Here is a 23,605-nt window from a genome sequence, read left to right as displayed (position 1 = left end):
AGCCTGTGATACCAGTCTCCATTGCTTGCTTTTAAATGTCCAAACAAGCTTTCTCCCAAGCTGCCCTCACAATTGGGAGGAACTTTTTGGTAAACATCTGCGGAGCTACCTCATTATCCTCCTTCAAATCTTTCCTTAATACTCTCCTTTTCTGAAGGGAGCATGCTCCGTTTCTCTATGGGGATGGTGCGTGTGTAGTCGAGTCACTTGTAGAAGCTGGGAAGGGATGGAGCATGCTTAGTGAGGATGGAAACTTCAGAGATTTTAGTTGCTAAAAGACATAAGGCTGGTCTATACTGGGAACTTACATTGGTATAGCTCTGTCGCTCACCGAGGTGAAATATCCTGAGAGACATCGTTATACTGACCTGACCCCCAGCGTGGGCAGTGCTAGTGGATTACCTACACCAATGGGAGTGTAGGTTGTATCTACATTGAAGTGCAGCAGCTGTGCCACTGGAGGGGTTTAAGTGTAGACATACCCATAGATCTCTACTGAGCAAGTGTGAACTGCAATTTTTCAGAGGCTTACAACTTGTCCAAATTTGGGGAGATTTTCACAGAGGTGGCAAAAGGCAGATCCCTGCCACAAAGGCCAATCCCTTACCACATTTCATGTCCCTGCTCCAAAGTACAGGGGCCCAACCACTGTTCAAAGTCACCTGAATTTTTTAACATGGTCAGAAAAACAGAATTTTCCCTGGTGTGATGGGGTATTCACTGCACACAGGACTGATGGGGGTTAAGATGGCCAGGTAGGCAAATTAATCCTCAGGCTGCACTTAGAGGAGGAACCAGGGAGCAGGTTGCTAATTGAAAGCAGGCTCAGATAAGCAGGAACGGGCGGGGCCTATAAAGCCAGGAAGCTGGCAACAGAAGGAGGCTGCTGCTAGGAAAGGGTAGTAACTCCCTGAAAAGAGGAAGCGGTGTTTGGAGGCTGCAGAACGTGCAGGCTCCAGTCACTCCCTGGAAAGAGGGAGGAGTGTTTGGAGCTGGTACACCCAGAGAGAGAAGGGGAACCAGAGAGCAGGATGCCATCCAGGGAAGGAGCAGTGAGGGCAGAGAGAGGAAAGCCCACAACTGCTGGGCTGAAGGTCCCTGAACTGGAGTAGTGGGTGGGCTGAGGTTCCCCTACAAGCCACCTAGGACATGGCATAGACTGGCAGGGCAGTGAGCTGGAAGACTGCTACTGTAGAGAGAGACTTTGGTACCCCGAAAGGGGGAACACTAAGTGACCTAGCTGGAGGACTAAGTCACAAAGGAGATGCTGTGGGTCCTGGAGCACGAGAGGAGCTGCAGACCAGAGAGAGTCGGAGCAATGCTGTGCACACTGCAGAAGGGGACGTCGGCCTCAAGAGCTAATCCCCAGAGTGACCAGGAGGAGGCGCCAGCGCAGCGGTGAGTGGTGCACCCTGTGACACCTTGCTTTGCCCTCGGAAACAGCTGAACCATTTTGGCTGAATTTTCCAAAAAACAATTCAGCCTGAGGCAGACACGTGGCATGAAAAATTTCAGCTCAAATGGTTAAAATATGACAAAGTTATAAGTAGCTGTAAACAGGGTCTACATGAGTAGTGTTGGGCAACTTTAATAAAAAGCAGCACTATCACCCCTGCCTATGAGTATATTATTTTTAAAATGCCAAAGGGAAAAGGATTTAAATTTGCCCATACATGGAGGTTTTCACATGCATAAAAGTAATAGCTGATGTTTCTGACAGGCAAAAATGTGTAAAAGCAGGAACATCCTGTCAGATCTGCATGAAGGGTGAGTACACAGTGCCCTTCTTTAGCAGTTCCTTTTCTGCTGGTGTTTTGTTTGGATGATAGGAGACAGACTTTAATTTGAAACTCCAAAATTTAAAAAGAAAATCCAGTGAACCTGCTCCCACAAGTTCTAAAGAGGAACCAGGAAGTGGATAGATTATCAATGCATATTTAGCAACAATAACTGGGAAATCAAATGACAAACAATACAATCCACAACACACTTCTCCTGCACGGTTCTGTATGTGGATTTTATACAATTCCAGCTGCAGTCCTTAACAGCACATCATGGTTACTCTCAAAGTCATGGCTGATGAAATTGCTGTCAATTGTATTTTTTTTTCTCAAATACTGGAATTAATTCACGTTTAAACTCAGATGAATCATTTGATGAATTTTAAGACACCAGTGTTGCTCCCCCCCCCCCAAGCAAAATGGCTGAGCCAATAAAACTGCCTTCATCAGTGAGTGGTCTTCACTTCCCTGTGACGACCAATTTTAAAAATACACCATGTAGCACTAACTTGGTTAATGCTGTTAACATTAGCTGTGTGGGGGTGGAAGCTGCCCAAAGACAGAAAAATCCATCGTCACGTGCTAGCCTCCTATCTAAATGGCTGGTGGCTTTTGTCACAAGTTGCGGAGCACTTGCGTTCTCTCCCCACCCTAGTTTGCAGGACCAGCAGGGTTGACAGTGGGCAGATACTGAAAAGCCCCTCCAGATAAAGGGATGCCAGCCTCAAGCCCTGCAGATTATGCCCAGCAGCTCCCACTCTGCACCCTCCTGCAGCCACTCCCCAGCCATGGCACCACAGCAGATCCAGTGCTCAAGCTGGTATTGGGTATGAGTACGGAGCAGAGTCACAGAGCACACAGCAGCCGCTAATACACCAACAAAAAGCACTAACTTCCACCAATTTATCCAACAAATCAGCCCCAGTCGGGGGGAGAAGTGCAATCTGCTTAGTATGGCTCCCTCCCCAGCTCTGGCCCTGCCCACTAGGGTTGCCAATTTTGGTTGGACTGGGTGTATTCCTGGAGGTTTCATCACATGACTTAATCTTTAATTCTTGGAGACTCCAGGACAATCCTGGAAGATTGGCAACAGTACTGCCCATCGTGTTTTGCAGAAGTGAACAAAGCATCCCATGTAGCCACATTTTCCCTCCACAGGGGCTCTTCCCATATATTTCCCCCCTCTGCGCTGTGCAGCCTGGGAGAAGGAAACATGGGCCAGAGTAAGTATGGGGAGAAAAGGTGTTTGGTACTTGGCCCTCCCCTGGTTCGTTAACATTTAATCCATTACTTACTGACCTTTCATTGTCCCCTGAAAAACTGAAATTGCTTATCCAGAATTACTAGTTCTTCAAACTCTGCAGCAGGCTACCCTGCCTCTTCTGCTCCCTGCCAGCAATCTACCTTTCCCCATTGCTTCTGAATGAGCGTAACAAAACACGGTACATATCACCTGCTACCCTCTGGCTAGCCCACAGAGAGAAGTCTCTCTGCTGCTACCAGCCAGTAGAGTTACTCCTTTAATTTAAATAGCAGTAGCCCATGGTTTTGGTCTGGGGTTCAAACCCTGCTGATGACACATGGGGAAGAGGCATCACTATATCAGCATCTTGGAAGAGGCACACAGGAGGTACACACAGTCCTCCTGGAGGTGCTGAGTTAAAGCGTTTGGAAAGAGAAAATATATAGCAGACAGCAAGCAACAAAGGGAGGATGGATTGACTGAAAAGACGACAAGCTTCAAATGCCATGAAGAAAGACGCACAAGAGGGGAAGGGACGCAAGTGAAGGGGCACTGTCACATAAAGAGGCATTATATTTCACTCACTTGGAGAAAAAAGGATTTGGAGAGAGAGCATTACCAAGGAGAAATGATTTGTCTCTTATATTCAAACAGCATAAATTCAGCCACTTACTGTATTAAACTAATGGCTTTATTCGGCAGAAGCCAGGCACAAATGGTTCACTCACCAGCAGGCACTCTGTGTGCATTGATCCTAGTCAAGTTTATAAACTGAGAGGCTGGAGTCAGATAATGATGTGAATTTCCCCATGCTGAGCAGGAGCTTTTTAGTACTTAGTGAGGGAGAATTCACCATGCTGAGTGATTAGAAAATCATATCCGTCTACAATAGAATATCCTTCTGTTAACCCTTTTGTGCTTTCCAGGCCGCCTTCAAAAGGTCTTAAGGAGAGAAAACTTAAATGGGCCTGACTTCTTCTCATTGAAATCCTAACATCTTTTTATCGTAGTAGTTATGGCTTTAAAATCCTACACTGAAGATGTTTCATAGCCTGTTAGAAGGAGAACTCCTTCAGAGTTCTTGTTTAAGCAACAACAAAAATATCAATCTACCAAATCCTGTTCAAAACATAGAAAAGAATTTGATTTCACGTCCAGTGACTGGATTTTTGGATGTTTTGTTAACTCTGCTTGCACAGCACCTAACACAAGGGGGGATCCCTGGGGGTTAAGGTAACACAAATAATAAAGGACAATATACTTTGAGCTCAATTCGGCAATAAATTAGTCTGATTTACCCTGCCACGTGTAGCAGGCAAACCTGCCATAATCATGCTAAATTTTAGTGTTAGTCACTGCAAGGTATAATCTCATCTCATTTAGCTACTGGAAAATCAAGATGAGAACAGACCAATCAGCATAACTATACTTTTAAAAAATAAATAAATTAAAATTAGCATTAACCCTGGTTTTGCAAACACTGTATGAAACAGTAAGAATAATAAATATGAGCCCACTGTAAAAATCAAGAATTTAGTCATATAAAGAATAGTGATCCTGAAATAATACAATTAATAGTAATCCAAGAGTAGCTGGGAAAACAGTAGTGTCTAACATCCAGCTAGGGGAATTGTACTAGATATTTTAATGCCTCCAGCGTTGTGCTGTGCAATACGTCCTCCAGTAATTTGTCTTTCTAGTATCTCGTCACATAGGAGAGTTCCCCTCAAGCATTCATCCCTCTGCTATACTCAGTTTATCAAATACAAATTCTGTTACCCTCTGTTCTCTTTGTCTCCACATACTTTATTCTACTGCTGCCACATCTTACTTAACCCAGGGAAGTGGATGACTAGACTGGACACCAACTGAAAGGCCAATAAAGTACTTGCTGTAGCACTGTTTACCCCAATGGTGACCTTATGACCTTCCCAATATACTCATGAGGCCTGGTTTTCAGAGGTACTGAACATCTTTATCTCCCATTGACCTTATCTGAGTTGGTGAGTGCTCAGAACTCCTTAAAATCAGGCTAAAAATGTGCCTATCTGATCTTAAAAGCTCTAAATAACTCCAAGTAACAATATCCAAGATGTTTCCATTTAGGATTTCATTTTGACAGAGTGGTTGAAAAACATCTTTACATGAAGCTACCCAGCAGGTATTTTGGCACATTATCAGCAGTGAGAACACTGGGCCAAATCTATGCCTACATTCTCTGTGTGAAGCTGACCTCTGGGGATGTTGACATACACTACAGAATAGCATAAATACATACCAGCTGTCAACTGGAAGGTATTATACTCAATAAGATCATTGAATTTCCAGCACAGATACAAGGGGCAAAATCTAAGTCGTATGTAAGTGGATGCCACATCCATAGAAATCTTTGGCTCAAATTCAGCAGGGAGGTAAATGATGTAAGTTGGTAAGTACGCACATATGAGTGAGTGCATGGAGTAAATGTCATAACTTGGATCAATTTGCCATTTAGCTGGTGCATAATTTCATATGTGATGGGGGAATAGCAGGAAAAGCATGATAGGTAAAGCTAGGAAAGCTATAGCCATGCTAGAATGAAAGGTTCTGGGATTCTGCAAATGGATGCAAAGCTCTTCTGTTCACAGGCTCCACCCCAGGCCCTGCCCCCGCTCTTCCCCCGCCCCACCTCTTTCTGCCCCATTTTGCCCCCGCCCTCGCTCTGCCCCCTCCCCTCCCCAGCGCCTCCTGCCCGCTGCTGAACAACTGATCCACAGCAGGCGCTGGGAGGGAGGGAGGGGGAAGAGCTCATCGGCGGGGCCACCAATGGGTGCTGAGCCGCCACTATTTTTTTCTCGTGGGTGCTGCAGCCCCGGATCACCCAGGGAGTTGGCCCCTATGCTTCTGTTAACCCACCCTGTTATCAGTTCAGTGTAAATTCTGCTGACTTATTTTATATGGTTAATTCTACCAGAATATAAGAGAGGTGGATATGACCCTCTGGTCAGAGTGAATGAGAGGCAGAGATAGCGAGAACGTGCAAGAAACCCTAGGAACAGCTAGATTTTGAGCAGGAAGCTTGGACTGAGGTTTATGCTCTGTCATTATGATGTGGGAGATCAATAAAGATAACACTGGGAATGGGAGTAAGTTTCACAGTCTGCAGCTTGTGCAGGCTTTACCTGGAATGGGGTGAGACCACCACCTGCTCACACACGTTTTATCTTAGACAAGGCTCTGTCTTTTTGTTCTGTGTTTGTACAGTGCATAGCACAATGGGCTCCTGGTCCACGACTGGGGCTCCCAGGTGTTACACAATACAAATAATAACAACAATAATAATGCACCTTGCTGTTAGTTGCTTTTCTTGTTGTAAGTTACACTTGCTCTGCACATCCGTAAAAATGTCAGCTAGGTGCATGTTGCAGTACTTTACCACTTATGTCTGTTTTCTAACCAAATTACACTCAACATGTAATCTAGCCTATTACTTAAATCAACACAGAGTTTCACAAGATGATTTTACATAAAATTTAAATACTACTTAAGAAAAAGTGGGCATTAACTAGTGATCAATTACAATGAAACTCCTGTGCAGTACTGTTGCATAGCCACAGGCATTCTAAACGTGTTTCAAGAGATTAATGTTCACTGCATTGCAAACCAAAGGAATTAGGGCCCAATCTATGAAATGAATTGAAAGACGCCCTCCCCTCATTGAGTTCAATGGTCATTATATCATGCCCTTAATGACTTGCCATTTACTGCACACTGTCACTGACATTTCTTAAACTCAAAACGTTTTGTAGAAATGATAAGGTCAGACTACCAAATTATTGGCCAAAAACCTCCTGTGTGTCTCAATCACGTGTGTCCCTTAGTTGGCTTTGAAAATCTTAACTTCAATGTTTAAACTGGGGGGGAGGTGTGTGTGTGTGTGTGTGTGTTCACCATTTTTAAAGTTAGCCTGGCAGTGAAGCCACTATTATAACTGTCATAATTACAGCATTGCTACGCTCTACAACTAATCTTCCCTGGAGAAAATCCTAAATATGCTGTGATAACCAGTCTCTCTTTATAATAAACAGCCATTTTATTGTCGTCAACAGTTATAGAGGGTGTTGGCCAAAATTTCTCCTCCCCCCTCACTCCAGTATTGTGCAGTGGTTTACTGAGTACCAATTAGTTGTCACTCCACCCAGAGGTGGCTGCCTGCAATGGTGCTCTTTTTATAAAGTTTGTTTTGAGATCTTTAAGAATGAAAGCATCTACATAAAGGTAAAATATTATTTGCATCTCTCAATTTAGTCTATACGGTTTTGCTTCTATTTACTTAATCTGCTTCAGAATAACAACCGTTACCTTGTCATAATAGTATCGGAGAGCTCTGCTTAGCTTGTCATAATTCATATTAGTTTTGTTTTTTCTGAGTCCCCACAGCTTGGCCACCTCTTCTGCTTTGAGTAGCTTGAATTCCCCATCGTTGGATGTCCAACAGATCAGGTGCTCGTGTTTCTGATCCAGCAGCAATTGCAATAGGAACTGCCACAGTGTGATTGCACTCTCCATACCTACAATGGACAAAAGACAACACCGTGTGAAAGGCATTCAGTAGCACAGATTTAGGCTCCAGGTTCATCTCAACCCTAATCTTCATGTAGGATTCATTCTACATAGCTAAAAAACAGTTTGGCAAAGGAAGGTGCAAGGCACTAAAAAATAATTCTAAGCACAAAACTACAGAAGCCCGGCACTCCCATGTCACAGTTCTAGTTGTAACATTCTTTTTTGCTAAAACATACACACCAGAGTAAAGGGAAAGTCAAACACTCTGCATGCGCTTCACATAAACCCAGTGTCATTTCCAGGCCCTTAGCACTTCCCATTTCAATTCCTGCATCAGCCACCGCTCTCTGGCCTCCTTGTTCCCACATTGCTCCTTTATAGTCCATACGAAATATGGCCTCTAAAAATCGTTATCCTTGCCCATCTCCCCCATATCCACTGCATCATGTTTAAACTTAGCCTCATTTACAATGCCCTCCATAACTGCCTCTGCCTACATAATCTCACTGAATCACTGTAACCTCTCCTCCACTAATGACGCCAGTCTTGACACTACATCAGCCAGCTTTTCCATCTCTATGCTGGTTCCTGCTCTCAGAATTCACTCCCAGGGTACTACCCTCTCTTCAGGAAAACCTCCTGATACTGCAAGGACCACAAGAAGGGAGTCAGGAATTAAATTCATTTTTCTATTCATTTAACTAAACATACATGCCGCTGTGAGGTGACCTGCCTTACCATAGTGACTGCGTAATCGTATTGCTGTAATCCCTCTCCTTCCTCACCAATCCTCTTTCTCTGCTGCTTTGTCACCTCCTTTGTTGCATCATGTCTGCACTTGGACTGTCAGCTCTTTGGAGCAGGGACCATTTTATCGGCAATGTAAGGAGCCTAGCACACTTGGGAAGTGTAAAATAATTCCCCCAAAGTGATTCACCTTAAACATTCCATCAGTTACGTCAGAAGTATTTTGCCCTTCAGTATCGCAGATGGAGCTGGCAGCTAGGAGAAAAATTTCAAAAGTGCCCTAAGTCAGTTGGAAGAGTAAATCCCATTTAAAAAGTGATTTAGGCATAGGGTAAAATTTTCAAAAGGGGCTGAGGGCTTATCTATGCAGGAACATCCAGGAAAAATAATCCAAATTAACTAAAAATGTGAATTTGAAGTGGATTAATTAAACCACATTAAACTTCTGTCTGAACACCCTCATTCATAGAATCACAGGACTGGAAGGGACCTCGAGAGGTCATCTAGTCCAGGCCCCTGCACTCATGGTAGGACTAAGTATTATCTAGACCAGTGGTTCTCAAGCAGGTTTCAGGGGGTCCATCAAGCATGGCTGGCATTAGACTCACAGCCCGTGGCCTCGAGCCCCAACACCCGGGGTTGAAGCCGAAGCCTGAGCAATTTAGCTTCGCAGTTTCACCTGTGGCATAGGGCCCCAGGCAATTGCCCTGCTTCCTACCCCTTAATGATGGCCCTGGCTTTTATATGGAGAAAAACAGTTGTTGTGGCACAGGTGGGCCATGGAGTTTTTATAGCGTGTTGGGGGGCGGGGGGGTGTCTCAGAAAGAGCTTGAGAAACCCTGATCTAGACCATTCCTGACAAGTGTTTGTCTAACCTGCTCTTAAAAATCTCCAATGATGGAGATTCCACAACCTCCCTAGGCAATTTATTCCAGTGCTTAACCACTCTGACAGTTAGGAAGTTTTTCCTAATGTCCAACCTAACCCTCCCTTGCTGTAATTTAAGCCCATTGCTTCTTGTCCTATCCTCAGAGGTTAAGAACAATTCTTCTCCCTCCTACTTGTAACAACCTTGTATGTACTTGAAAACAGTTGTCATGTCCCCTCTCAGTCTTCTCTTTTCCAGACTAAACAAACTCAGTTTTTTCAATCTTCCCTCACAGGTCATGTTTTCTAGACCTTTAATCATTTTTGTTGCTCTTCTCTGGACTTTCTCCAATTTGTCCACATCTTTCCTGAAATGTGGCGCCCAGAACTGGACACAATACTAATCAGCACGAAGTAGAGGAGAAAAATTACATCTAGTGTCTTACTTACAACACACCTGCTATTACATCCCAGAATTAAAGTGGCCTTAAATCACTTTCAAAGTGAGTTAAAGTAAACTGAATTATGCCACTTTAATTCTGAATAAAAGCATCATGCAGGGATTAAATACAGTTTAACTAATCCACTTCAAATTCACACCTTCAATTAATACATATTAATTTTCGTGGGTATCCCTGTGTAGACAGTCACTTCCTTTTATAAGACCCTGTCTTCTATTGCTTATATCAGGGGTAGGCAACCTATGGCACACATGCCAAAGGCGGCACGTGAGCTGATTTTCAGTGGCACTCACACTGCCCGGGTCCTGGCCACCGGTCCAGGGGGCTCTGCATTTTAATTTAATTTTAAATGAAGCTTCTTAAACATTTTAAAAATCTTATTTATTTTACATACAACAATAGTTTAGTTCTATATTATAGACTTATAGAAAGAGACCTAAAAATGTTAAAATGTATTACTGGCACGCGAAACCTTAAATTAGAGTGAATAAATGAAGAGTCGGCACACCGCTTCTGAAAGGTTGCCGACCTCTGACTTATATAGTAACAGAAGAACAAGAGCATTTCAGAGAGTCCATATTCTGATTTGCCATATGTGTGCACACATTTAAATCAAGATTCAGGATTGTTAACCTTGAAGGTCAGGCTATTTTTACAATCAAAAATTCATTTTCAATTGACCTTTAAACTAGAAAATGAATAAGCAAGATTTTTCTCATTTTCAGTAATTTTGAAATTTGTCAGCATGTAAATATTACCTCTAACCATTGGTATAAGTATCAGGGCTAGTCATTCGGGCTTTTGTGACTGCTGCTCTAGGTATCCAAATAGGATAATTAATTGATATCCCTAGATCAGGGGGAAATAGGAGTGGGAAAGCCACTAATTCAATATTTTTTCTTAACACTTGCTTAATTGCTTGTTTAATTCTGACCTTGTTTCACATATCTGATACAGATATAAGAATCTCAGTATTATCAGGTTAATTGGATTTTTAGGAGTATCCATTATCTACATCTAAGTCCAGCAAATGAAATTATCTCCAAAACAAAATTAGTAGGGTTTAGATCACTAAGGTTCAAATATTATTCTACGGTGCGGCCAGTGTGTTTATCAGGCTTACGGCTCTACAGTTCTGTTTGGTGTGACTGCCACAAGGTGGCACAAGGCTTCTAGCTATTCAACCATGTCAGACTGTATGTACCTGTATAAGCAGTTCACTGAACTTTAGGGTTTTCCTCTTCACTCATATACATTAGGGTGTTAATCAATGTTTGTTGCTTTTCACTCACTAGAAAAGCAATCCACTAGGTCCTATGATAAACAAAATGAAACTCTGCATGTAGAATATTTAATGACAAAGATAAATAATTTATTCTTCACCAAAGTTAATTTACTGAGTCAGCTAAAGATACTGGAGAATTTAGTGAATATCTTTAGGGGGGAGGCAAAATAGAATTGGGAACTTGCTTTGGTCTAAATCATTTCAAAGCACACACACCAAAAGGGGTTTTCCAAATTTATCCATGTTCTTATGACTGCAAAGGCCTCATTTATCCATTACATTTGGAAATTGAATTTGAACACAAAAGGCAACTCCCAGATGTGCAATGTAACAATAATATAGTCTACGACAGAGAGCAGTGGTCCATGGGGAGCCATTCCAGTCTCTTCAACAAACCAGTATTTAAGTTAAATGTAAAACATATATTTCGAATTAAAGGCACAGTATTTATTCGGTTACATACATTTTTATGCAAATTTTATGTATTTTTATATCAATCCTTTTTTACCCCATGTAGGGTAAGAAAAAGGGTATAAACACATACAGATATTTAAAGTTACATCATGTGCCTTTAAAGCAGATATAGTCTATTGGATAAATAAGTATTTAGCCTTCCATAGTGGATTTATCCAAGACATTCTGGTTAACCATGTAACTCTATTCATCTGACTCTCACATATATACACTAGCCCCTGGAGTTAAAAAATGTGTTTATTTTATTACACAGGGAGCTGGCTCATAATCATATTGTTACAAATACATTTTTATTTGAGTTTCTCCCTTATAACTAATAATATACAATATAAAGAAATATCCTGCACAATTTTAGTTTACATCTGGTGCCTCTTTGGAATGACAAAAAGCATCTGAAATCATCAACTTCTTTTACTCTGGGAAATTAAAAATAGCTTAAACTGTTTTAGACTTTTGTAAAACAAATCTCCTGGGCTAAGACCTTGAAGACAGAATTTCAGTTGAAGAAATTAAAAAGGGCAAGGGGTTCTGAAAACACCAACACAACCTTCACAATCATGATGACATAAGTCATATTACTAGAATAGTTCAGACACACAATGTGCCTTTCTTTGCTTTTAGAGCTGGACTACATCCTCTTCTCTATATCAGAGGAAAGTTTAATTGGACCTTAACTGGTTTAGAAGTGTGTTTTGTTGCAGCACCTTCCTGACCCTTCAGCCCTGACCAAGAGCATGTATTATAGGTGGTGCAGATAGTGACAATTATAGCTAAGGTTGCCCAACAGTTTCCATTATAAAACCCTGTTTCCAGTTGCTTGTAACTTCCACAAACAAACTGTACAGGCTGAAATTTTCCATGCCGGGTGTCTGCCTCGGCTGATTTTTTTTAAAGTTTTAAATAAAATGGGTCAGCTGTTTCCAAGGACGTAGTTAAGGGAGAATACATGGAGCTGTGGAAGAGGAGGGAAGGAGCAGGGGGATAGCCGCAGGGGAGGGGATAGGGCAGGGAAAGGCTGGGGGAGACAGAGTCCGAAGGGTCTGTAATCCCTAGAGAACACTCCACTGCAGAACCTGGAATAGTCTCATCTTTCCTTTGATGTCTAGCAAATAACTGTGAAATCTACTGGCAAAGCATAGGTGTCCATCTCCTCTAGTCCCAGGGTTCACCTAAAAGATAACCGCCTTCTACTGCTACCTGTTACTCCATTAGCTCAAGTAATACAGAACTGTGCTGTGATCTATAGATCCCAACCCTGCTGTTCACCCATATGCGGGAGGGAGGGATTCAATATGGTTCTACGATACATTTTTTTTTCAATTTGTTTTTTTTTAATCTTAGGAAATTACATCCAAAAATGCTACATTAAAAGAATGTTAATGTTGCAAAGCCAAGCACCAAAATGTTAGGTTAGTTAGGTGCAACCTTAAGTCAGTCCCCTTGTGCATACGCATTATGGTACAGTTTTTAATTATATGATCACATACTATTTTTTCCACAGGATCCCTGCCTCTTTCAGTGCATAGGGTGGACTGAAGCTGTTGTCTGTAGGACCCTTCTTCATTTGTTGCAGAAGCTGGAAGGTGTGTAGTGAATGAGGCAGGGAATGGCAGGAAGAGAACGGACAGTCTCATGGTTAAGGCAGTTGAATGGTGCCCAGGAGAAATGGATTCTATCCTTGCCTCTGCCACAGAGTTGCTATGTGATGCTGGGCAAGTCACATATGCCAATATATTCACAGGTGGCCATTCAGTGTCTATTCCTTATTTTCTGGGTACCCAATTTAAGACACCTGGTGTCTGATTTGCAGAAGTACTAAGCGCTCACAACTGCAACTGAAGTCAACGGGATCTCTGCGCTGAACATATAAAACGCTATAAGAAAAGGCCAAATGCTCTGAATAATTAGATCCAAGGTCAGATTGGTCACGCAAAATTAGTTAACACTGTTACAATTTTGGCTTCCGTCTCTGTCCCTCAGTGGCCATGTGTAAAATGAGCATAATAGCACTTCACCTCTCAGGGGTGCTGCAAAGATGATTTCATTAATGTTCGTAAAGAACTAAGATACAGTACAGTAGATTCCAAATATCAGCAACCCTCGGTGGAAAGCCAAAAGTTGCTATTAATCGGCGGTTGCCAATAAGCAAAAAGAAGGCTTGTGGGGCTGCAGCCCCACAAACCTGCCTGCAGTCAGTGCTCGGCAAATCCCAGTGCTTCGTTCCGGCGCTGCAGCCCTGGAAGGAAGCGCTGGGGCGCACAGAGCACCAACCGCAGGCAGGTTTGTGGAGCTGCAGCCAGGGAAGGAAGCATTACGGCTGCACAACACCTCTCCCTTCACTCTCCGGACCACTGAAGGCCCAGACTTGGTACATCCATGCACTTCCATCCCTGACTGCAATCCCACTAGCCTGCCTGCGGACAGGGTTCTCTATAGGAAGCGGGGGTACTAGGATGAGCTGAGCCTGGACCCACAGTGCCAGGGTGGAACACAGCACAAGGAGAGGTACCATGCAACCCCATGGGCCACCTGCACCCTGCTCCCTGTGGAAAGCCACCCCGTCCAGCCTCCCGGCTGCCCTGCCTGCAACCTGCCCGGGTTCCACATGTACCAGCGCTTCCTCCCCTGGTTGCAGCCCTGTAAACCTGTGTGTGGCCTAGGCTTTCCACAAAGAAGTTGACAATAGCTGGCATGCCTGTCGCCAATATCCAGACCAATTAACATTCTAGTCAACTGGATTGAATCGGTTCCAAGCAGAATGTTCCTATTTACAGAACGTTGTTATTAACAGGGTTGCTATTAAGCAGAATCTAGGGTTACCATATTTTAATTTTAAAAAAGGAGGACACTCCACGGGGCCCCGGCCCCGCCCCTTCCCCGCCCCTTCCCCAAAGTCCCCACCCCAACTCTGCCCCCTCCCCTGAACGCTCCGCCCCCCTGCTCCTCCCCCTCTCCTGCTTCCCGCGAATCAAATGTTCGTGGGAAGCCTGAAACAGGGAGGCAGCAGGTAGGCTGGGGCTGGAGCGGGGCGCGGCCCAGTCCAGCCCCCCCCCCGGCCGAGCGGCTTCCTCTGGTGGCCGGCCGGCCCAGGCCAAGAGGCTCTGGCCCCGGCGTCTCCCGCCTGGCTCGGCTCGGGCCCTGGGGCGCCAGCCCTAGTTCCAGCCGAGCGGCTCCGGCCCGCCCTGGCCCTGGCAGCCCCAGCAGCCCCAGCCCCCGGCCGAGCACCGCCGGCCCCCGGCCGAGCGGCTCCGGCCCCACGACCCCTCCCTCCCTATTTTCCTGGACATGTCCGGCTTTTTGGGATTTCCTCCCAGACGGGGATTTGAGGCCCAAAAAGCCGGACGTATGGTAACCCTAGCAGAATCTATTTTGCTACAATGAGGGCCCCACAGAAAAAGTGGAGGAAATTAATAGAGCTGGTTGGGAATTCTCTGTCAGAATCATTTTCAAACAGAAAATGCAGTTTCTCCAAAATCAAAATTTTTGCTGAAAATTTTCAATTTTCTGTCAGGAAAATCTAAATGAAATATTTCATTTTGGGTGGGTTTGACCCAAATTGGAATGTTTTGGTTTTTTAACTAAGCCGAAACGTTTTGTTTCAAATCATTATTTGCCCCCCCCCCCCCCTTCTTTCCTATGGGCTGGACTCCCTGGAGAACTACACCTTCCAATAATGCAATGTGTATTTCCCCCTGATTGACCAGCATGGTGCATCATGGTCAGATGGCTCTAGGTGCATTATGGGAGATGCAATCAAGCAAGGAAGCCTAGCCCAGATAGGAAAATGGTGGCATTGAGCTCCCAAATTACAGCTCCCATGAGGCAATGAGCCAGTATGGGACAATGTAGTTTAATATTGAACTAACTTGAAACAAAGCATTTTGATACATTTTGATTTTGGCAATGTCAATGTTTAGTTTCAATTCAAAATGTCAAAACATTTTTGTTTTGACATTTCTGAATCAAAATTCCACAAAAAAAACCAACTTTTTGTCCCAATTTGGGGAAAAAACAAATGCAGAACTGTCAGAATTTCCCATGGGAATTCCTAATTTTTCTCAGCAAACCTAGAAATTAATAATTTTTTACCCAGTGCAAGGTTTGAATGGTGTGCAAGAAATAATGCCTGGGCCACACACTGAATGATGAGTATAAAAAGAAATACTGCCATTTCAGTGAACAACATCTGTCCTGTGCACTGAATGAGTCAGAGGCTCTGTGGAAAATATTGTATGTGATCAAATAATTAAAGAATGTATTATAATGCATATGCACAAGGGGGCTGAATTAAGGTTGTACTGGCAACCTTAATTTTGGCATTCCTAACTTTTGAGTTTTTAACTTTGCAACCTTAATGTTCTTTACATGTAGGGGTTTTTGATGTAGTATATTTGTGGAAGGGACATATCCACCCAGTGATGTCAGAAGTATTAGGTTGAGCTGAATAGTCTAATAAATTTTCCCCCAGTGAACACAATCTCCATTGATATAAATAATTATTGGTATAACAACTGATTGCCAAAAAATTATACTTGGAAATAGAATATTTTATGGCAAAGGAATAAACTGTATAAAAGAGGGATCCACAAACTTCTCAAGCAACTATCACAGTTTACCAGACTAACTGAATGAGAAATGAATAGGTGCATGGCCCAAGGCCCAAACTTGAGGTTTACCACTAAGAGAGGAAAGAGGAGCCTAGAATACCAATGCCGACACTATGTGCCAGTGATTGGGAACCTGCTTTAGAGTACACAGACAGAACTTTGATAAATATTATGAAAGATGCCCATCAAAATGCTTATTCCCAGAAATGCTCAGGAGATACAACAGCATTTATTATATATTTATACATATACACACACAAAACCCCCATCTTACAAGAATGTTGTTGTTGTCAAAAAACAACCATTAGAAACACAGGAAATTAAGAATTAAGGTTAAATTGAGCAGTCAACTTATCTTTGTTTAAATGTTAATGACATGAACTGGGAGGTAGAAAGTAGGATACTTTGTGGTGATATTAAGATCTGTGGGCCCTGCGATAGGGGGAGCTAGAAACTCTACAGAGTAATTAGGAGGCAGAAAGCAGGAAACCCTGTGGTGTTCAGGAGCTCTCCATATTCCCTGGCTTCACAGCTGATTTACCTAAATCTGGTCCCTAATCCCAAGTTCTCCTGTTTCTTCTAGGTTCCATGCCTTCATTTTTTTCTTCCACTCCCAGGTTTGCCTCTCTGTCGACTTTCTAGGGCAGTAGGAGCTGCTACAGATCTTAGTAAGTCACTAGGAACTCATGTAAACTTTAAAGTCCATGGACATGATTCCGCATATCCACTAAGGTCAAAAGCAGCTCCTACTGACTTTAGAAAGTCCATTGAGGCCTGGGACCGGAAGCAAAAATCAAGGTAGGGAACCTGGGTAACAGATTAGTCAGGGAGGTTGACTGGAAAACCACAGGGGCTGCACAGTCTATCACAGGCCAGTTAAATCTGCAAAGCTTGGAATGGCTCACAGTGGTCAAATATGTACATGAAAAAGATTAAAACACAGGCCTAGCCAGAGCAGGGAAATTAATTTCACTAAATACATTAAGAAATTACCAAATCCTTTTGCAACCAGAGCAGCTGCAAAACGTACAACTACTACACACACACACACTCACCCAGCCACCTCTCACCCTCCCATGCACACACGTGCATTTATGTCTCATACAGGAAAGTACTTGTTTTGCAGGCACACGCATTTCTCTTTAAACAGATGTCTTTCTTCTTTTCAACTGGTCTGGAAAATGAGTGTGTATTTTTTGTGTGTTTATTGCCTTTGTATCCTAATTCTGGCTAAGAGCACGTTTCTCTGAGCAGAGTGACGCTGTGCATTGTTAGGTCTCTCATTCACGTTAGCATTCAGCTTCCTCTATTTCTACAGGTTACAGGCAGGAAACTGGAAAATGGGCCACAGGAAACCTGGCCTCCTACATCTGTCCCAGTTTGTAATCGCAGCTCTGGTTTTATTTTGCTCAGTGTCTCAGGTTTGTTTTAACCCTTGAGATGATGACTGCATTAGCTTGCAAAAGAACATGGATAATTTGCTGTTAAATTACATTATTTTGGTAAGGTTTTTTTTTTTTTAATGTAATTACTGGATACAAGAAATGATGAGAGAGTTGAGTAAATTTTTTAAACAGGACAATGTCTAGCAGGGAAAAAAAATCATTATGCAAGTTTAAAGAGAATTCATTTTTCACTGAAATGACCAAAATCTTTCAATTTATTGTAACTAACACTCAGCGCTTAAAATAAATGAATATTTTTAGAGAAAAATACAGAAAAATGTAATTTCTATCTCATTTATCTTATCTATATATTTTCAGTGTATAAACCTAGTACTATGGTGAACATCTATATTGAAAGTTAACAACTTTCAGATGCTTTGCTTATGCCAATTTTTTTTAGTTTAATTGCAAACGTAAGAAACATGCTGGTTGTGAAAGAGAAAATTAATTTTAATATTATCAAGAACAATATTTTTCAGGTATATTTGTTTTACATATGACTCCAGATGCAAATTTGAGCTGATGTTGATTTTGAGGTTGTATTTCTAGAATAATTAGCAAAATCATTACATTTTCCCCTTGATATTGGTTTGTGTAACAACCAATAGATCATGAGAGGTTAAAAAAAGTGGCGAGTACTATCCAAACGGCTGCACAGGAACATTGTAAAAGAAAAAGGCAAAAGTCGGAGTCAATCTTCAAATTATATTTCTCAACAGTTATGTTTCAAGGATGACAAATAGGATGTGGTCAGTGAAAAGTTAGCATTTCTGCCAAAATGAAGAAAAAACAAATATCAGTTTGTTTACTTAGAAATTTTGTCAAATATTCAGCAAAGGAGATCTTACTACTAATTTAACTGACCTTGAAAAAGTAAGCTTGCAAGTAAATGTGTAAATATACGTGTATTATCTTGATGAAGAACTTTCTCTGGTAAATGCCAATAGAACTAACTTGTGCTGTCGTACACACCAACAGCACTTTAGGGAACTCTTTGTACACAATATAGTGGGTTGGTAATTTTTCCATATCCAGCAACTGGAAGGTTTCCTGCTAGAGCATCCTCAGAATTTTTCTATTGTGTTGAAACTGCAAAAACTTTCTAAATCAGGACTTCCTCCTATTATATTTTAGAGGTGTCTTTCTGGGAAATGCAGATTCAAGTCAAAAGGTAGGAATTCCTGCAGCACCACCCAGTGGAAACATTAGAAAAAGTTAAAGATTGACCCAACACAGAAGTTCTGAGATGGCTTCAGAAGAGCAGTAATACTGCCACACAATTAAGGTGTTTTAAGGGTGTGTCAAAAGACACAGGGCTTTGTTGCCTGCAGTGCTTAGCAGTATTACGAGATAAGCATGCTTCATGTATAAGCAACTAAATAGTTTTTCCTTAACTTTTATTTTTGTAGGATCTTTTAATAAGAAATTAATTTAATTTAATAATTTACAGAGCGTCTTTCTCCCCTCCCCCCCCCCCCCCCCCAAAAAAAAATCATCACCAGTCACTTTGGGCTCTGTACAGTTTATCAGACAACAACAATTAAAACAGCACAAAATAGACAACAGCAACTCCAAATACATTATTAAATGACAAATCTACATAATTAAAAAGGAAGGATACATACATGGGGACTATAGCAGTTGCAGAAGAAAAACACTTCTGATAAAGCAACATCTTCAATAGATCTTTAAAAGTAGAGAGGGATGGACTGAGGCAGATGTCTATGAGTTCCACAGGCTTGGTCCCTTGCCACACTGAGGTGTGATGACAGAACCCCTACGATGTGACCGTCTTCAGAGTAGAGACACCCAAAAGGGTAAGCCTCAAGTAGCCGCCTTAACAAGAATGGAATATAAAGCCCTTAACATGAGGGAATGTGGCCTTTTCCTCCCTGTTAAGGGCTTTAATAAACAATGTGTTTAACTATTTCTAAGGCTAACCCATAAACAGAAGTGCATAAATCTATAATGGTTCCAAACATTCACCTTGGAATAGATGTAAAATGAATACAGACTCCTTATATTTCCTTCATCTGCTCATATGGTGTACATCTGTGGCATGTTGGCAATGCACTAGGTTGTAATCCAAGGGACTTCCAGGTTCAAAGGCAGCCCTGTATCTTTATCCTCCCCGTATGAATTTTTTTGTTACATTTTTGCCTGTGTCAGTGGGGCTCAGTTATAATTATTTTGTTCCGTTATATAAAATCTTTGAAAGTCTCCATTTTAAATGTTGAAAAAATATACGTGCTAGTGGGAAAACAGCTAGATAAAGGCAGTGTAACTGCCATGTATTTAGATATTTGTTTGCAGGTGCAGATGCTACTTCTGAGGAGTTTACTCAACATATCCAGTGACGATTACTCCTAAAAGTAAATATGACTTCTTTACCGGTGAGCCTGTACTTTAACTAGTGTTTAAAAGCTTCAAATTTTGTGACAAGGTACAGAAACAGAAGCGTTTATAATCGATATTGATGACTACAATGAGGAGATGCATTTTTAATAAGTTTATCAATAGAATCATAGAATACTGTAAATGTTCCCTGTATATCTACTGCCATTTTTATACAATATTTATTTTTATTTTTAAACCAATCCTCCACTCTTAACTGACTTGTCTTTTACTAGAAACTCAGGAAAACGAACAGGTCTCTTAATACTGTGGATAGAAAAGGATCTGGTCAAAAGGAAAGGGAATGCAATTCTAGTAATTTAGTTTTGGCTTAGTTTGAAGGTGAGACTGAGACTTGAACTATAGTGAGGTGATGGGCAACATATGTTGGCAGACTTAGTAAAGTCTTCTGTAAATTGAATTTTCAGAATGTGTTGTCTTAGGAAAGATGAATCATAAAATTATAAAATACCACAAGCAGGTTATCTGTGTACTTACTCGTTACACTGGGATTTAGTTGTATGATTAGACTAAAAATTGCATGGTCTGATTTAGTAAAAGGCAATCTGTGTACATATATAGACATTTGCATACACAGAGTCTCCTGAAAAATAGCTAATGTTCCTTTGATAGCTATTATAGACCAATCCAAAACCATGAATCCCTTATTCACATTGGTGAACAGTTACTCACAGGAGTAGTCAAGACCCACAGTTGCTGGCTTCCATAGGATTAGTCCTGTGACTAACTGTTCACCAGAATGAGTAATGGGTTCAAAAACTATCACTAAATTAAGAATCACTGGTATGTACTCTCATGTATCTCAAATTCCAAGAATATTAGTTTCCTTCTCCCTTTCTCAGATACAAAATTGATCCATAAAAGTTCTGTAATGCCAAAAGCTATCCAGGTTCTGGTTTGCTCTAGTGCAGGGGTCGGCAACCTTTCAGAAGTGGTGTGCTGAGTCTTCATTTATTCACTCTAATTTAAGGTTTCGCGTGCCAGTAATACATTTTAATGTTTTTAGAAGGTCTCTTTCTATAAGTCTATAATATATAACTAAACTATTGTTGTATGTAAAGTAAATAAGGTTTTTAAAATGTGTAAGAAGCTTCATTTAAAATTAAATTAAAATGCAGAGCCCCCGGACTGGTGGCCAGGACCCGGGCAGTGTGAGTGCCACTGAAAATCAGCTTGCGTGCCGCAGGTTGCCTACCCCAATCTAGTGCTAATGCTAAAGCCTAATGAAATAACTAACTTATCTTTTAGTCTGTACCATTTTTCACATACCTAGTACGCTGATAAGACCTACAGGTATCACCCAGCATCTTGTCTCTTACTTCATTCATTAATGTAAACACTAAAATAGCTAGTGGGCTATAAGTTACAGTTTAAGGTGAACGTTACTTAACAAACAAAAAAATCTGGTCATTGTCCTCCAGGGATGTTAATATCCTGTATACTTAAATCAATTGCCATGGTTACTGCAAACTATGAAGAAGAGAGGGAAGGAGCATCACTTAAATTTTTGCCACAAACATCACTGTAGAAAAAGTGCCTAAATCACAAAGCTTTAGAAATTACATTTGTTCACCAACTAATCTGTTAACATCTCTGCAGCTTCCCAGGACACACAGCAATCATCCTTTTTGTTGTGTCTATTGCATCAGGTCACTCTCGTCAAATAAGATCTAAAGACTATAGCCACTATCCTCAGGTCTCACCATGCTGCATAGCAAAAGGCGATGGATGCCACCTTTTTACTCCCCCAATCTTGGAGCTGACTGGGGATCAGTTGAGCCACTGTTGTATATTAGAGCAGTCTGGGGCTGCTCTAATTTGCAAACAGCTTTAACTTCCATGGCGCCTGCAGTAAACAGAGATCGCTGGAATGAAACGGTGCTATAATTAGGCTCCCTATACCAGCCCTACTCCACTGAAGGATTCTCCTCAACTGACCGTTTAGACCAGCTTTAAGTCTGCTCTGAGTCACCAAAATAGGATAAAGCAGTCTTCATAGAGGCCAAGATCTGACCCCTATATCTAGAAGCTAAACTCAGATTCTGATCTCAGTTAAGCTAGTGTAATCTGAAACTACTCCTCTGAAGTCAGTGGAGTTTTTCCAGACTCCACTAATGTAACTGAGATCAGAATTTGTCTCTCCCTTCTATATACCTTCTAATATTATTCATTCTTCTATGGCATTACTGTATGTTTTGCTCGGAAAAGCTGATTGAAGTACTTAAATTTAAAACTTTTGGAATCTGTTTGTACTAGCACAAACGGGGCCGCTGAACACCATTGCAATATAAATTGTTTAATAGTTGTAATACATACCAGGACCTTTCTCAGAAAGCTCAGGCTGAAAGGTACTCAATTAACTCTATTTGTAAAGAACAGACTTATGATAAAGGGATATGTGGAGATATTACAGTGAAATGCTGCCACCGAGAAATGTATATTGTAATAGAAGTCTGTTCTGCAGATGTATTAGCATGTCAGTTGTTTCACAAAACTAGCAGGGTGAAACTTTTACAATACCATAGTTATATAATTTTAACAAATATCCTAAGTAGATGATTGTACAAATTTAAAAATACTAGGTTTTAAACAAATTCCTATTTATGTTTTGTTTTTGCCAGTACACCTCTACCCCGATATAACACGACCCGATATAACATGGGTTCGCATATAGCGCGGTAACCCCAGGGCTCCGGCAGCGGGGCTCGGGCGGCGCTTTAAAGGCCCGGGACTCTGGCTGCTGCGGGGAGCCCCGGGCCCTATAAATCACCGCTGGAGCCCTGCTGCCACTACCCCAGAGCAGCGGCAGTGGGGCTCGGGTGGCAATTTAAAGGGCCCTGGGGTCCCCGCGGCCGGAGCCCCGGGCTCTTTAAATCACCGCTGGAGCCCTGCCGCCGCTACCCCGATATAACGGGGTTTCACCTGTAATGCGGTAGGGATTTTTGGCTCCTGAGGACCACGTTATATCAGGGTAGAGGTTTATTTTCAAGAAAACTTCATCTTGCAAGATGGCATTTTACACAGAGCTAATACTTAGCGCATCTTCTATGTTAACACTTAGAGAGCCCGTTATACATTTTAAAATTATTTTAAATATTGAAAATCATGTGCTTGGGGAGACTGTGACAATGATCCATTACGTGACTTAACAGCATTTTTGTTAGCAGCTAACACTGTAGTATGTTTAAAAATAAATGAAGAAAACATTTTAAAGGACCATGCATACTGGTATGGAACATTGTGAAGGGTGAGAGAGACAGGAATTTCTCGGTTATTACCCTTGCAGTTAGGATGTTAATAAACCTGAGGTACGACATTAAGATAGTACACATTTCAAAAACCCCAGAAAATGACTCAGGGTTGCTGCTCTGTATTTGGAACCCTCTGATATGGAATAATACATTGGCATAGACAGCCCAAGACAAGGTGGAAATGGTTCTGTTCTGTGAAACAGGATTTAGGGAGCTCATGCAGGGACCAACATCCTCTGCACGCCATGAAGCTGCTCTGCATATCCTGACACAAGCTTTTGAACAGGACTATGACACACCAGGAAGCAGGGCTGGTGCTACCATTAAGGCAAACTAGGCGGTTGCCTAGGGTGCCAAGATTTGGGGGCGCCAAAAAGTGGTGCCCCCAATTTTTTTTTTTACAGCGTTTCTGGGCTGGGCTGCCGGCGGCATGCTGACACCTGCGGCTCAGACTCCCTCTCCCAGCGCAGCGGCCACTCCATGC

At 41.9% G+C, this 23,605-nt stretch overlaps 1 protein-coding gene across 1 annotated transcript in view; it reads right to left on the bottom strand.

The window, feature by feature from the left end:
* ELK3 (ETS transcription factor ELK3) overlaps positions 1-23,605 on the bottom strand; it is a 59,177-nt gene that overhangs the window by 24,828 nt on the left and 10,744 nt on the right. The window contains exon 2 of the mRNA XM_065423877.1: positions 7,366-7,574. Coding sequence (XP_065279949.1) covers positions 7,366-7,572 — 207 coding nt within the window. The 5' untranslated portion in view covers positions 7,573-7,574. The remainder of the gene's footprint in view (positions 1-7,365; positions 7,575-23,605) is intronic.

This window comes from Emys orbicularis, chromosome 1, assembly GCF_028017835.1.
Source record: "Emys orbicularis isolate rEmyOrb1 chromosome 1, rEmyOrb1.hap1, whole genome shotgun sequence".
NCBI classification, from domain to species: domain Eukaryota; kingdom Metazoa; phylum Chordata; order Testudines; family Emydidae; genus Emys; species Emys orbicularis.
This window is presented reverse-complemented; position numbering and strand designations above follow the sequence as displayed.